Source organism: Lonchura striata, chromosome 15, assembly GCF_046129695.1.
Source record: "Lonchura striata isolate bLonStr1 chromosome 15, bLonStr1.mat, whole genome shotgun sequence".
NCBI lineage: Eukaryota > Metazoa > Chordata > Aves > Passeriformes > Estrildidae > Lonchura > Lonchura striata.
The window spans coordinates 3,171,409-3,184,291 of record NC_134617.1 but is presented as its reverse complement, the minus strand read 5'-3'; the positions used below and the strand labels follow the sequence as shown (position 1 = coordinate 3,184,291).

At 55.7% G+C, this 12,883-nt stretch overlaps 1 protein-coding gene across 1 annotated transcript; it reads right to left on the bottom strand.

Moving 5' to 3' along the window:
* On the bottom strand, nucleotides 1-12,725 carry GRK6 (G protein-coupled receptor kinase 6). The gene is made up of 15 exons (XM_077786650.1): nucleotides 11,993-12,725; nucleotides 9,428-9,540; nucleotides 9,045-9,122; nucleotides 8,743-8,843; nucleotides 7,423-7,515; nucleotides 7,075-7,138; nucleotides 6,332-6,472; nucleotides 5,481-5,671; nucleotides 4,685-4,722; nucleotides 4,458-4,547; nucleotides 4,163-4,371; nucleotides 3,623-3,760; nucleotides 3,249-3,386; nucleotides 2,975-3,109; nucleotides 1-1,433 (listed from the first exon to the last, which is right to left on the bottom strand). The coding sequence occupies exons 1-15, from the start codon at nucleotides 12,042-12,044 to the stop codon at nucleotides 1,383-1,385; spliced, it is 1,632 nt and encodes a 543-aa protein (XP_077642776.1). The 5' UTR covers nucleotides 12,045-12,725; the 3' UTR covers nucleotides 1-1,382.
* Nucleotides 12,726-12,883: the final 158 nt, after the last annotated feature.

The following is a 12,883-nucleotide window of genomic DNA, read 5'->3' as shown; positions in this document are numbered from 1 at the left end:
TTTACACTTAACAAAAGGTTAAAAATTTAAATACTCTCCAACTTTAGTGCAAGGCAAGCAAATGATACCACAGGTCCAAGTAGGTGCTCAGCCCCCCTGGGGGGCCTGGCTCAGAATGAGCAGAGGCAGTAGCACACGCACGCACGTGTGCACACACACACACAGAGAAGGGACAAGTTATTGCTCAGGACACAGCTGGGACAAGTGTACACAAGAGGAGACAGGACAAGCTGGATGGAGAGGTGGGCTGAGCCCCACAGAAGGCTCCTGCCTGTAGGTGCAGGAGCTGTGCGGGCTCCCCAGTGCCCCTGGGGACACACACTGAGCTGGTCTCAGCCCACTCACTTTTGGGTCACTGCTTCACATGACCCTGGGAAGGGACATTTCCTTTATCACAGCTTTGCTCCCTGAGAGCAGTGTTCTTTGTGTCTGCTCCCCCACCACTGAGCTGGGCCTGGGGACGGCCACATCTCTGGAATGCACGGGTCCAGAGCTGGCGGAACTGCACTGCCACTATCCTGCAGTGTGCCAGGATCAGACCAACCCTTTTTCCACAGCAGCAGCAGGCACCTGGGAGTGGCTGTGTCCAGCTGTGCCTGTGGTCTGGAGAGGGGCTCGGGATCAGCTCACTGGAGCTGGCAAGGTGTGTGAGACGAGACAGGAGGCAGCAGGCTCCAGCAGACAGGGACACGAGGACAAGGCAGTGACGTTCTGCTGCCAGGACGCAATGGGAGACGCTTTGGCACAGCACCTTCCTGTGCCTCGAGGCTGAGCAATGGACTCTGCTGGAGCCAGGACACCTCAGCATGGCCAGAAAGGTCCAGGAAAGATGATTTAGACACCTCAAGGCACAGAAGGCCTCTGTCCAGGACTCCCTGGAACAAAGCTGGGACCGTCACTCCTCCCATAGGAGGACATTTGTGCCTGTGACAGGGTGGGGGCAGCGCAGGCCCCCACCCATAGACTAAAAACCAACATGTGATATGTACAGACCAACATATATAAATATACATCAAACCTGTGGTGCCGCTTGGGCACCGTGGAATGTGTCAGCAGAGCTGCTCCAGCCTGGCCTCGGCCCACGCCAGCACGATCCCTCCCTCCCACCCTGGGCCTGGGACAGGAGTGGCAGCAGCACCAGCACCATCCCAAGTGGCAGATTTGGAAGCGTCCGGGTTTGTCTCAGGGCTTGCCCATGGTCAGAGGCACCTCAACCCGAGCCGTGTGCGGCTGCCAGCCTTGGAATCTTCCTCACAGTCTTCACATACAGACGTATAAAACTGTAAACAAATCCACCTTGTGGGGCCACTGCGACCGTGTCCTTCAGGCTGGGCACTCAGGAGAGGCAAGAGGGTCCCAGGGGCTGGAGAACAAGCTGTGCCCTACAGCCGGGTGGGCTCTTCCTCGCTGTCGCTGCAGTTTCCACAACAGTCCTGAAGTCAGAAGGGCAAGGAGAGGGAGGAGGGAGGGAGAGAGGAGCACAGCAAGCAGAGGGTGAGCACGGTCACACAACCCAGCCTACAAGCTGCCCTCTGGCAGGGATGGGCAAGGTTCCCTCCCAGCCTGTGTGCGGGAGAATTACATGGAGGCAAGGGGCAGGATGGGACCCCCAGACTGCAGAGAACAGTCCAGCTGCATCTGGAGGTCAGCCCCTGGCAGGCAGACTGGCGAGCACACAGCTGGCTAGCTCAGAAGCTGTGAGGAAGCTGGGCTCCAGGGACTGCAGCCACCCAGGGACACAAGCTCAGTGCCAGCACAGACGCTCGGCCCCGCTCAGGGCTCAGCTGGCCACGAGAGCAGCTGAAGCCCTTTTTGCTGAAATGGGAGAATGAGCATGGGGCAATGCCAAACGCTTCACAGTTTCTCAACCCTTCTGTGTGTCCCAGACATCTGGAGAGGAGTGAAGGAAACTTCCCACAGCCCCCTGGGAGCAGAACTCCCAGCAGCGGCAGTGCAGGGGCAACTTTGGCTCAAGCTGAGGGCAAGGCCTCCCCCACAAATGCAGCAAGAGCAGGGATGCTGGATTAGTGGCTCAGGGGGCAGTTAGAACAACAAGCAGGTTGTGCTCTGCCAGGGGAAGGGAATAGGCACTGAAGGATAACACTCCTCTTTCCCAGATCTTGCCATGTCCGTGAGCCACCGGGTATTTCCCTGAGCAGAGCAGCCAGGAGTGACTGCTCACCTCTGGAAAGAGAAAACACGTGGGAAATCACAGCTCAACCCTTTCTACAAACAGCTGCCCATCCTCTGGCAGGTCCTGGCTGCCTCGGGAAGGGCTGGGTATCCCCAGAGCTGGCTCTGGCTAGGGCAGCCCACTGAACTGCACAGCTCAACTCAGAGCTTGCCAAGGAGCAGGAGTCAGCACCAGGTGGCTGAGTGGGTCCAGAGCCAACCATGCTGGAGTCCTACAGCTGCACACAGCTGCTGAGAGGCAGCAGCCCAGGCTTTGCCAGGACTGGAAAGAAGGCAAAGACTGTCCCAGGCAGAGGAAACAGGCAGACAAGCAAGCCCACAGTGGCTGCAAGATGTTTCTGTTCTCCTCATCCCTCAAAAGAGCTGCTCTCTGCCTGGCTCAAGATCTGGCAGAAGTGCTCTGGGGAACCCAGACAGCCCATTCCAAGAAGAAGGACTTGTTCAGCGATGGTATTATTCATATATGAAGGAAGATGATTTAATATTTTAGAATATTCAGCATCCCTCTCTACCTGGGTGATTCCAGCTTGCTTAGCCAGGGCACTCCTTTCCAGCCCCCTTGACTCCCCCAGCATGGGGAGTGCCAGCCAGGCAAGGGCTGGCTCCTTGCAGCCTTGCACGGGTGCCCCTGAAAGCTCTAGGGTCTGGCCACCCAACCTAGGGGAGACTGCTCGCTGCCCTCTCGTGCCCACCTCCCTGCCAGACCTGCCTGGCACAGGCAGGAGCAGAGTCACTGCTGCTGGGAGACTGGCTGGGGAGGAAATGCTGGGCAAACCCTTACCTGTCTGCTGAACAAGCGCTGGAGTAACCCTTTTTTGGGCTGTGGAGAAGGCTGCCCTTTCCAGTCCAGGTCTGGGGGCACTGTGCCATCTGTGCTAAAGACATTCAGCTCCTTAAAACACTCTGTCTCGATCATCTGGAAGAGGGAAAAGAATGCTGCAGCAAGTGCCACATGGAGCCCATCACTGAGGGCCCAGCAGAGCATGAGAGCAGTGGGGACAGCACAGGGACAGTGCCCTGGGCCATGGTGGGCACAAGCAGGAGCAAAGACCCACCTCGTTCTGCCAAGGAATGGGCACACTTCCTGTAGCAAACTTCTGGTAAAAGTCGTTGTCTGTGGGCTCCAGCTCCACTCCTTTCACCGTGGAGAACTGTTCGATGTCCAGAACATCCTTGCAGTAGATGGCCTGGGGCTATGCAGCACAAAGATTGCTCTAATGCCAGGCTCCACCTTGATGCCACCACCTCCAACTGTTGCTCATGGCTAAGCCAAGGCCACCTCTCCCTCCTCTCCCTACAGCCCAGAGCTTGCTGGAGCCCTGCTCTGCCAGGTCCAGGGAAGGGGATGGGCCCATCTCTCCATGCCAGGGCTCCCTCTTCCCTTGACAGCAGCAGTGACTGGAAAGGTCAGGAACAGATGGGCACTTACATCTGGCTTGAAGGGAGGGTCCAGCATGCCTGCTTCCAGCCTCCTGAAGTTGAGGTGCTTGAAGAGAGGGTGTTCCTTCACCTCCTTGGCCCCAGCTCCTCGGCACCCCAGGCGCTCCAAGGGGTCTTTGCACAGGAGCTGTGACAGAAAGGAAATCAATGTCCCGAGCGAAGGAGCAGCCCTGGGTTCCTGCAGTGTGTTCTGTTCTAGGAAGAGCACAGGCCTGCTAGGCAGTTGGGCAAGGAATGAAGGCACTTTGAATCTTCCTGTGCTGCCTTATCAGAAACAAGGGAAGCTGGCCATCACTTCTGCAGGGAGCAGCCCTGGTGTTCTGCTGCTGCATGCACAGGAATGGTGGGAGTGAAGGGACAGGGCTGCACAGGAGTACTGCAGAGGAAGTGAAGGGACAGGGCTGCACAGGAGTACTGCAGTGGGAGTGAAGGGACAGGGCTGCACAGGAGTACTGCAGTGGGAGTGAAGGGACAGGGCTGCACAGGAGTACTGCAGAAGGAGTGAAGGGACAGGGCCGCACAGCCGTACCATGCTGCAGAGGGAGCGGGCACAGGGCGAGAACTTCTCTGAGTACTCCTCCTGCACTTCCTTCACCAACCGCTCCACCTCCTCCCGCTTGATCTTCTTCTTGCGCTGCTGGAAGGGGGACTGGCCCTCGATCATCTCGTACACCAGGCAGCCCAGAGCCCACCAGTCCGGGCTGAAGGTGTAGCGCTCGTTCTTCACCACCTCCGGAGCTGCAGAGGAGCAGGGGTGAGGGATGTGTGAGGGCAGGGAGAGCACATCTTTTGAACCACTTTTTGCCTAAACCAGGGTCACTTACCCATGTAGCCAACTGTCCCCACCCGGCCCTTGATTGTTTGGCCCTCTGGCACATGCACAGCTAGTCCCAGGTCTGAGATACGGATGTGACCTGCATAGAGGAGGGGACAAGTTAACAGAAGAAAGTCAGGGGGCAGTGTTTGAAGCTGCCAAAAACACAGGGTAACCCTGGTTCAAGCAGAGTAAGAAAAAACTCAGGCTCACGGCTCCTCTTGACCCTGCACTCACCGTGGTCATCCAGTAATATGTTCTCTGGCTTCAGGTCCCTAGGATGGAAGGGACTTGATTAGCAAGAAGCCTGTTGTCAAAGCAAAGGACACAAGCAACAGCCACATCTCAACAAGTCACAGATAAGCAACTTTAGGATGCCATGCCCCTGCCTCGGGCACACAGATAACCTTCCTCCTACCTTCTGCCCCAGAGCTGACCCTGCAAGCTCTCCTCTCTGGGGCAGAGAGGTGGAACACAACAACCTTCAGCCTTCAGCAGTGAGTTTGAGGATGGTTCCCTCTTTGCAAGTGCAGAACTCAGTATGAAGCAGGCCACATAAGAAGCAGAGGCTTCTCTGCTTATCCTGCCCCAGGGCAAGGAAGGACCAGAAGGGACTTCCTGGCCAGTGTTTAGCCATACTATACTAACACTGCATCACACCCCTGTGAGTACAGTCAATCGACTTGTTTTCCCTCCTCCCCAGCTCTTGAGCACATTGGGGCAGCCTACCCTCCTTTGTTCTAGTGTCAATACTGCCCAGAGAGCTCAGTGCCTGCCCTGAGACATTCACAGCACGATCACATCCTGTTCTTGGCGATCATTTACCAGCACAAGGAAGCCAAGCTAAGGTCTCCCTTTCTCCCACAAGATCAGCTTTCTGTTCCCAATTTTTCTCACTCAGCTCTGTGCTGCTTTCAAGCCTGAGCTTATTTTGTTAAGAAGACAGACCCAGCTGGGCTGGTAAGAGCAGCAGGAGCCCTCTTGCTGCTGCAGACCCTACAAGCTCTCCCAGCAGGGACCAGGCAGCACGCACCTGTACACTATCCTCTCCTGGTGCAAGTCCTCCAGGCCACAGCAGATCTCAGCAGCATAGAAAGCTGCCCGGGGCTCCTCAAAACCAGCCTCTCCCATGTGGTAGATATGGAACTTGAGGTCCCCTCCATTCATGAGGGTCAGCACTAGGCAGAGAGCATCTTTAGTTTCATATGCATAGGCTAAGCTCACCTGCAATTCAGGGCAGAAAGGCTGTTAGAAGACACAGCTGGAAGAGGGAGGTGCCCACACTCCCATGGACACTTTGCCACCCAAGCAGCCACTCAGGCTCAGGGCTGGGCCTTTGCCAGCAGAGGAGGAACTGTGCAAACCCAGGGAGGACATGGCCCAGCAGTCCCAGCACACCCCCAGCTTTCCTTGGACAGGGAGAACACTTTCCCTGAGCCAAAGCTGCCTCCCCCCACGGGTAGGCAGCACTCAACAGCAATATTGGGGCAGCATCCAATGAGCCCTCTGCAAAGGGAAGTTCAGGCTTTCCACACCTCAGTGCACCAAGGCAGAGCTCCCAGGCACACAGCTCAGGGCTGGCCTTCTCCCCACCCCACTGTCTGGAGAGACAGTTCTCACTGTTTACTTGTGCCCCAAAAGTCACAAAGGTGCCTGTAAAACCAGCTGGATGTTTGGAGCTGTTTTACAGCATGTTGTGGAGGCGGTAAAGGTCCTGCCAGACCCCACCCTTGTGAGAGATGTGCAGCCACCAGGACCCTGCACCATGGGCAGAGCCTGCTCCTGCCTCTGCACACCACGTGAGGAGCACACAGGTGCCAGGCTGGCTGGTTGGAGGAAGAATCCAGCATCGCAGCAAAGTGAGAGCAATTCCTATGTACTTACTACAAACCTACTGTTCACTTTTTCCAGGATCTGTTTTTCATTCAGAGCCATGGCTTCTCCCTTCCTCTTTTTGATCCGTTTCTTCTCCAGTTTCTTGCAGGCATACATCTTCCCTGTGGCACGCACTTGGCAGGCACACACCTGGAGGGAGGACAAGGCTCAGCACTCTCCCACTGCCATTTCCAGTGTGGGGGTCTAGGCTCTTCTCTCAAGAAGAGGCACAGGAAGGCAAAGAAGCCCATTGTCAAAGCAAAGACGCAGGTAACAGTGACAGCTCCAGATGTTACAGAGAAGCAGGAGCCAGCTGTAATCCCTCTAATGCCTCTAGCAGCACCACGGCTGGTGCATAGGAAAACAGAAGGCCACTCCATAAACAGATGGAAGCCTGGCAGGAAGTTTTCAGGAGTGCAGTTTGCCCTGTTGAGACACAGGGAACTGACCTGACTCTGCCCAGCTAGCAGTAGGCACCACAGGGCTCATGCTACCAACCCCACACAGCACCTCCCACACCTCCAGCTCCTGGAGAGAGATGAGCTCCTGCCTCTCAGCAAGAGCTGACAGGCCACACAAGGCCCAAAACACAGCCCAGCACAGAGCCCCCACAGCCCACCCAGCCAGCAGCACCTGCCTCCAGGTGCTGGAGCAGCTGGAGGCACCCTGATGGCCAACCCAGGTCTGCCTCTGGCAGCAGGGAACAGTGGCTGCCTGGTACCCTGAATGCAGAGGAAGCAGTGGTTACTCACCTCCCCAAAACCGCCCTTACCCAGCACACGGTACTGGCGGAAAGTGTTTTTGGTCACTGGCTGCCTGTGAGGGAAAGGAAACCAGAGTGAGATGTCAGCAAAGAGAGAGGTCCATGCCCTGGCCTGACAGACTGTGGCTCACCCCAAACCCCTGCTCAACCCAGCCTTGCTTCCCCAGGAAGCAAGCAAGGCTGGGGATGCTGCTGGTACCAGTAAAGGGCCCTGAGGGACAGCACAGGCCAGGCTTGTGGCTCGTTCCGGGGCCCAGAATGGGAAGGAGCCCCAGGGACCCCTCAGGCAGGCTGTGTGAGGAGGGTGCAGGTTTACCAGGGGTGAGGGAAGCGTTACCTTTCCAGCCATTTCCACTGCAGGAAGCGGTTGAAGTACAAGCTGTCGAGGTAGTCAGCAAAGGGAGCCACGCTCAGGTAGTCGTGGATAAGCCTAGGAGAGAGCAGAGCCAGCACGGTTCCTGAGAGCTGGTCACAGCCCTGGAAAAAGCCAGCAGCCCCAGGAAAGAGGAGGTGAACAGCTCCAAAAGACTTTGCAATCCCTCACCCAGCCTGGTGCTGAATCACCCACACAGCCCTGGCCCAGAAAGCCACGCTCCATGCTGAGCCTCATGCAAAAGGAAGGTGCGTTGGAGGCACCACTGTGACAAATGCAGCACCCTGGGACCCCGCTGGCACTGCTGATTGTGGCCTCTTGGCATCAGCCTGGGCTGCAGGACAAAGGGGGACAATGGAACTCTGCAATTGCCCCTCTGCTCACAGGGCAAACGTGTACACAGGCTGTAATCAGCTGCTAGCACCATTTAGCATCAGGCGCTGAGCTGTTCACTATCCGATGAATATCCAGCACAAAAGGCCACAGGGGATCCTGCTCCAACGAGCTAACTGCCTTGGAGAGCAGTGCCAGGGCTGCCCAGCGGAGTGAGGAGCCTTAGACACAGTGTCTAGACTGGAAACACGCATCAAGGAGAAGCGGATGGGCTCTCCCCTTTCAGAGCTTGCCAAGAGCAGGCAGGGCCCAGCCCGGAGGCTCTGCATTCAGACACGACACTGGTTACCACACACGGAGCTAACGCTCCCCAGAATTCTGCAGCAGATGTGTTGCCACAGCCCTGCACTCAGTTAGGCAACACACTCCAGCTACTGTGCAGGGAGGGGTGAGGCTGCAAGCCCAGTTTGCCCAAGAGCTTCCGTTTCACACCCGGAGCCGGGACCTTGGCCACTGCTTCTGTGATGGGAACAGAGGTGACCTTAGACCCCTGCAGCTACAGCCAGAGTAACCCAACCACAACAGCCACTTCTGCAGCAGTCAGGACAGCTGGCACAGAATGCATCTATGGGCTCAGCTCAGCAGGAGCCTACGAGATCCTGGCACAAACTGGGAATAGCATTGGTACAGGGTCTTCCCAAATGGCAACTCTGACTGGGAGGATTGACAGAAGTTTCTGCAGCAGCTCGTGGCTCCCAGAGCACAAGATATCCTTGTGCTTGCTTTCCTGGAACTGGGTTGCAAACTGCTGGCCCAAAACTCCTCAGGCCCCAGCCTTAGCAGCAGCTGTCACTCTCTCAGAGGAAGGGACCATGAGGGACAAGGTGAGTCAGCTGCAGATCAACCCTATGCCATGGGGGATGATCTGCACAGCCCAGCCCTCCAACTTACTTAGTGCATTCCTTGAAGAGCTCCTTGGAAGGCTCCTGCTCCAGCCTCTCACAACAGGCATCCACCAGTTGTGAGGGAACTTCAGGCACGTGGTCCTCACTCTGGGGACAAAGGGATGGAGTCAGACACCGGGAGCAGAGCGCAAGGGTCCTGCTTTAGGGTCAGTGGACAAAGCAGTGTGGCAGCTTGTGAGGTGGTGTGGTGGCTCAGCATGTTGGCTGTGGCAGGATATGGGTAATGTCAGCTGTTGGCTCTCCAGCTGTTCTACCCTTGCAGGCAGCAAACACAACCCTCTTACTCACGTTTGGCTTCAAGTACTTTTCAATCAGGTGCTGCCCACATTCCTTCCTCTTTTCATCTGGAGCCACTTCGTACCCTGCCTGGAGAGAGCACTGTGAGGGGCAGTTCCAGCCAGAAACCCAGCCTTGCTACTGGGCAATAGCTGTGGAGCAGCAACACCCTCTACCCAAAGTTACCCATGCTTTCCTTGAAAACCAGATCTCCAGCAAACATCTCCCTAAGCAAAGGCCCAGCCCTATCTGGGCTCCAACTCACAGATTTTTCCTACAGGAAAACCTTATGTGCCCAGAAGTACCTGCTGGAGCACCCAGCCAACCAGTTTGTGCCCAGGGTGTCAGGAACATCCCTGCCTCTCCCAGTGAAGCCTGATGGGCTTTGCTCTTACCACAGCATCCAGGAACTTGACACAGCGTGAGAGCTCGGGGCGCGTCTCGCAGAACTGCCGGAAGAGCATGTGCCCGATGGGCTGCTTCTCGCACAGGCTGTGGTAGTCCCGCTCTGCAAACGAGGAGAAGGTCACCCTGCCAGATCCCAGCACAGGGAGCAGTGACTGTGACTCCTCAGCTGGGCTGCTGACAGGTCCCACCAGCCTGAGACTCCCAGGAGAATGAAGTACACCCAGTGGGACAAGGGACGTTGCTGAGGTTTTACATTCCCCTATGGAAGGCCCTCTTCCCGGAAAGAGGATTGACCTGCTGCTCTGCTCAGCCTGAACCTCTTGTTCCTAGCAAAGGACCTCCATACCAGCTGCTTGCCTAAAGGCTCTCTCCTCTCTCCATAGAGATTGACCAACTACTCCAGATACACAACTTTCCTTGGAACATGAGGAACACACCAAGCTTATCTCAAGGCAGATCTTCCAGGCCAAGAGTTGTTCTGATGACTCCTTCAAACCACTTGTGTTTCCAAAAGCCCTTATGGAAGCAGCAGCATCAAAATGGGAGGCACCATTCCCACAGATGCCTTGCTGATGTACCACAGCAGTCAGAACTCCCCTCTCCTTGGGACAGCCACTTGCTTGTACATCAACTTTTGCAGATTCCACCTACCCATGAATGAACTCTGGCAGCCCACGCACAAACACCTGTGACTACCCAGAGCACTTCCAGTTCTCTGCCTTTTTCCTCCCCTTCCACACACGAGGATTCTGGTCTGATTGCAGGCCAGAGCACATTTCTGTGACAGCCATTGCTGTCTGCAGAGCAGATGTGCAGCCACCAAGGGGATCCCAGTGCTGGGCATTCCCATCCTTCCCCTCCCCTGTGCAGCAGTTTCTCCCGAGGAAGCTGCAGCTTCCTGAGGGTGCAGGAGAGTGCAGAGCCAGGCGGGCGGTGGTGGGGGAGGAGGTGGCCTCACCAGCTCCGCCGCACCAGCCGGTTTCCTTGTGTCTGCAGGGGAAGGAGTTCCCTTCAGCTGGGGAGGACCAGAATTTGCTGTCGGCGAGATCAGAAGCTTTCAGCTGCCCTGGTCACTGCCCAGGCTCACACGAGGTTACTCCCTGTGGTCAGGGCACAAAAAGCTTAATACTGCAATGGGCAACCAGCCCACTGTGCCCACAGTCCTGCCAAGACTCTGGAATAGGGAAAGAAATGTCTTTCCAGCAAGCTATGAGGTGAAAAGAATGACACCCAGCCAAAGAGTGCCCAAGCACAAGGAACAGGGTCATCTCTCCCATGGGAAAACCAAGAGAAGCTGCTGCCACCTGGATCAGAGCACTTCTCACGTGCCTCACCAAGGGGAAGTGAGACACGGGTGGTGACAGCCAGTGGCTGAGAGGGACTTGCTTCCCAAATCTTTAGAAGGTCACTGTCCTGGATAACAGGACAGCAGACACAGAGACCACCAGCACTCACCACCGGCAAAGGGGTGAAGTTCAGTGCTGGAAAACATCATGACAGCCACAGGAAGGGTGGCTGCAGGCACAGGATGGTTAAAAGCTGGGGGAAAGCTCTGCTGAGGGCATTGCAAGTCAAAGAGGCAGAAGGGGTTTGGATGGCCAAGATGGGAGCTGCAAGGACAGCCCAAGTCAGAGCCCTGTTCAGCCCTCAGACCTTGCACCAGAGAGGCAGCCAGCAGCAAATCCAAGGCTGGAGTCACCATGCAGTCACATCTGGCTGTGAAGCCAGCCCTGAGAGATGGTGCACAGGTTGTGTGGCAGAGGGAGGTGGGGACAGCCTGCACTGGGCTGCTGTGAACTTGAGGGTTACAGTATGAATGAGTGAGGTTGAGTTTCTCCAAGTACTACAGTTCCACAGGGCCCAAAGGACTGCCAGGACTGGAAAACCTGGGCAGGGAAGAACTGGGAATTTGAGCTGCAGAAACCTCCCAAACCCATTCGTTTCAGCAACACCTGATCTGAAACAAGGCCAGCGCTGTGCCACTCTCCAGCTGGCACCTGAATCTGGATTGAAAACTTAAACAAGCTCTCCTCTTCCCAGGAAGCAAAGCACTTGCACCCTCTGTGCCCCAAAACAATTTCACATGATCTCAGGACCAAGCCTGCTGCACAAACAACATTAAAACCATGAAGAGTACAAAGTACAGAATGAAAATGACAGGCCAAGCCCTGCTCACTGCCAGTTCTCATCTACTCCACACAGCAAGAACCCAGTTTGCCTGGCAAGAGCAAACTTGAATGTTAGAAGCTGAGGTCTGTGGATCTGAGCTGAATCCAGCCAGGGAGAACAGAAAAGGTTAGCAGGACCTTTGCTGTTTTTACAAAGGCACCCCAGAGTGACACTCCAAAACTCTGCAGTGTGGAGCAGATCTATTTGCACACAGAAGCTCATCACAGCCTCGCAGGTGTGTGGCTACATCATCAGCCACTTACCTACCCATTATTTCTTCCCTACACCCTGAACTCCAAGTGATCCTGGCTGGGATTTGCCCTGTTATATGTCCCTGACACTCAGCTTGGGGTGCACGACTGCCAGCGAGCCCTGCATCTCACCCAGGCTTTGCCGAAGGTCCTCGCAGAGGCTGATGTGGGGGAACTGCAGCATCTGGCGCCATTTCTTGCTCTTGCCTTTCCGGTTTCCTCCACCACCTGCAGGGCACACAAAATCAATACCGTGAGTCAGGAAGCAAAGGTATTTGACTGCACCCTAGCCTTGCCTCTAAGTCCAGGCAAGGAAAACAAGACCGAAGTGGTATCACCATCTCCTGGTGGGACAAAAGTGTTGGACCTCTATTGGAAATGGACGGACCAATCTCAGGCTGCTGAACAAATTCCAAACAAGAACTTGAAGACTTTTCATGATGGGAGAATCCCACCAAGGGCAGGAGCATCCACAGCCACAGCAGTTCTTGGCTCCCAGGTCTGTCCCTAGCACCTCAGCATAGCTAATCATCCCTCCAGGCCATGCCTTGCTTGGTGTGAAACTCTTCCTGCCCCAGTAAAGACGTTCATGCCACCTACTCATTCCAGATTGATTGCTTACTCCAGGGAGGGGCTCTCAGAGGGAGGACTCGAAGCTGGGAGACAGGAATTCCTGCTCTAATCCTGGCTCCACAGACAACTCGCTGTATTGCCTGGGGCTCATCGCTTCAGTTTCCCACCTGTGAAGTGGGGACACTCCCAACATTCTCCAGAGATAAGCCAGCCTCCGAAAATCCAGATCCAAAACCCAGGTTTTATTGCGGCTTCAGCTGCTGAAGTAAATGCCCAGTGCTGTAGGAGAGGGTGGGAAAGCTTCTAGATAGACCAAAAAATTTACATCATAGCAAGCACTAAGTAGATTGCTGGGATCAGCCAACCTCCAGGGATTGCTTTCCCAGTGCCAACATACACAATTTCCCACCTCTCTTTGGAAATCCATTAAATCACCCTGCCAAAGTGGTC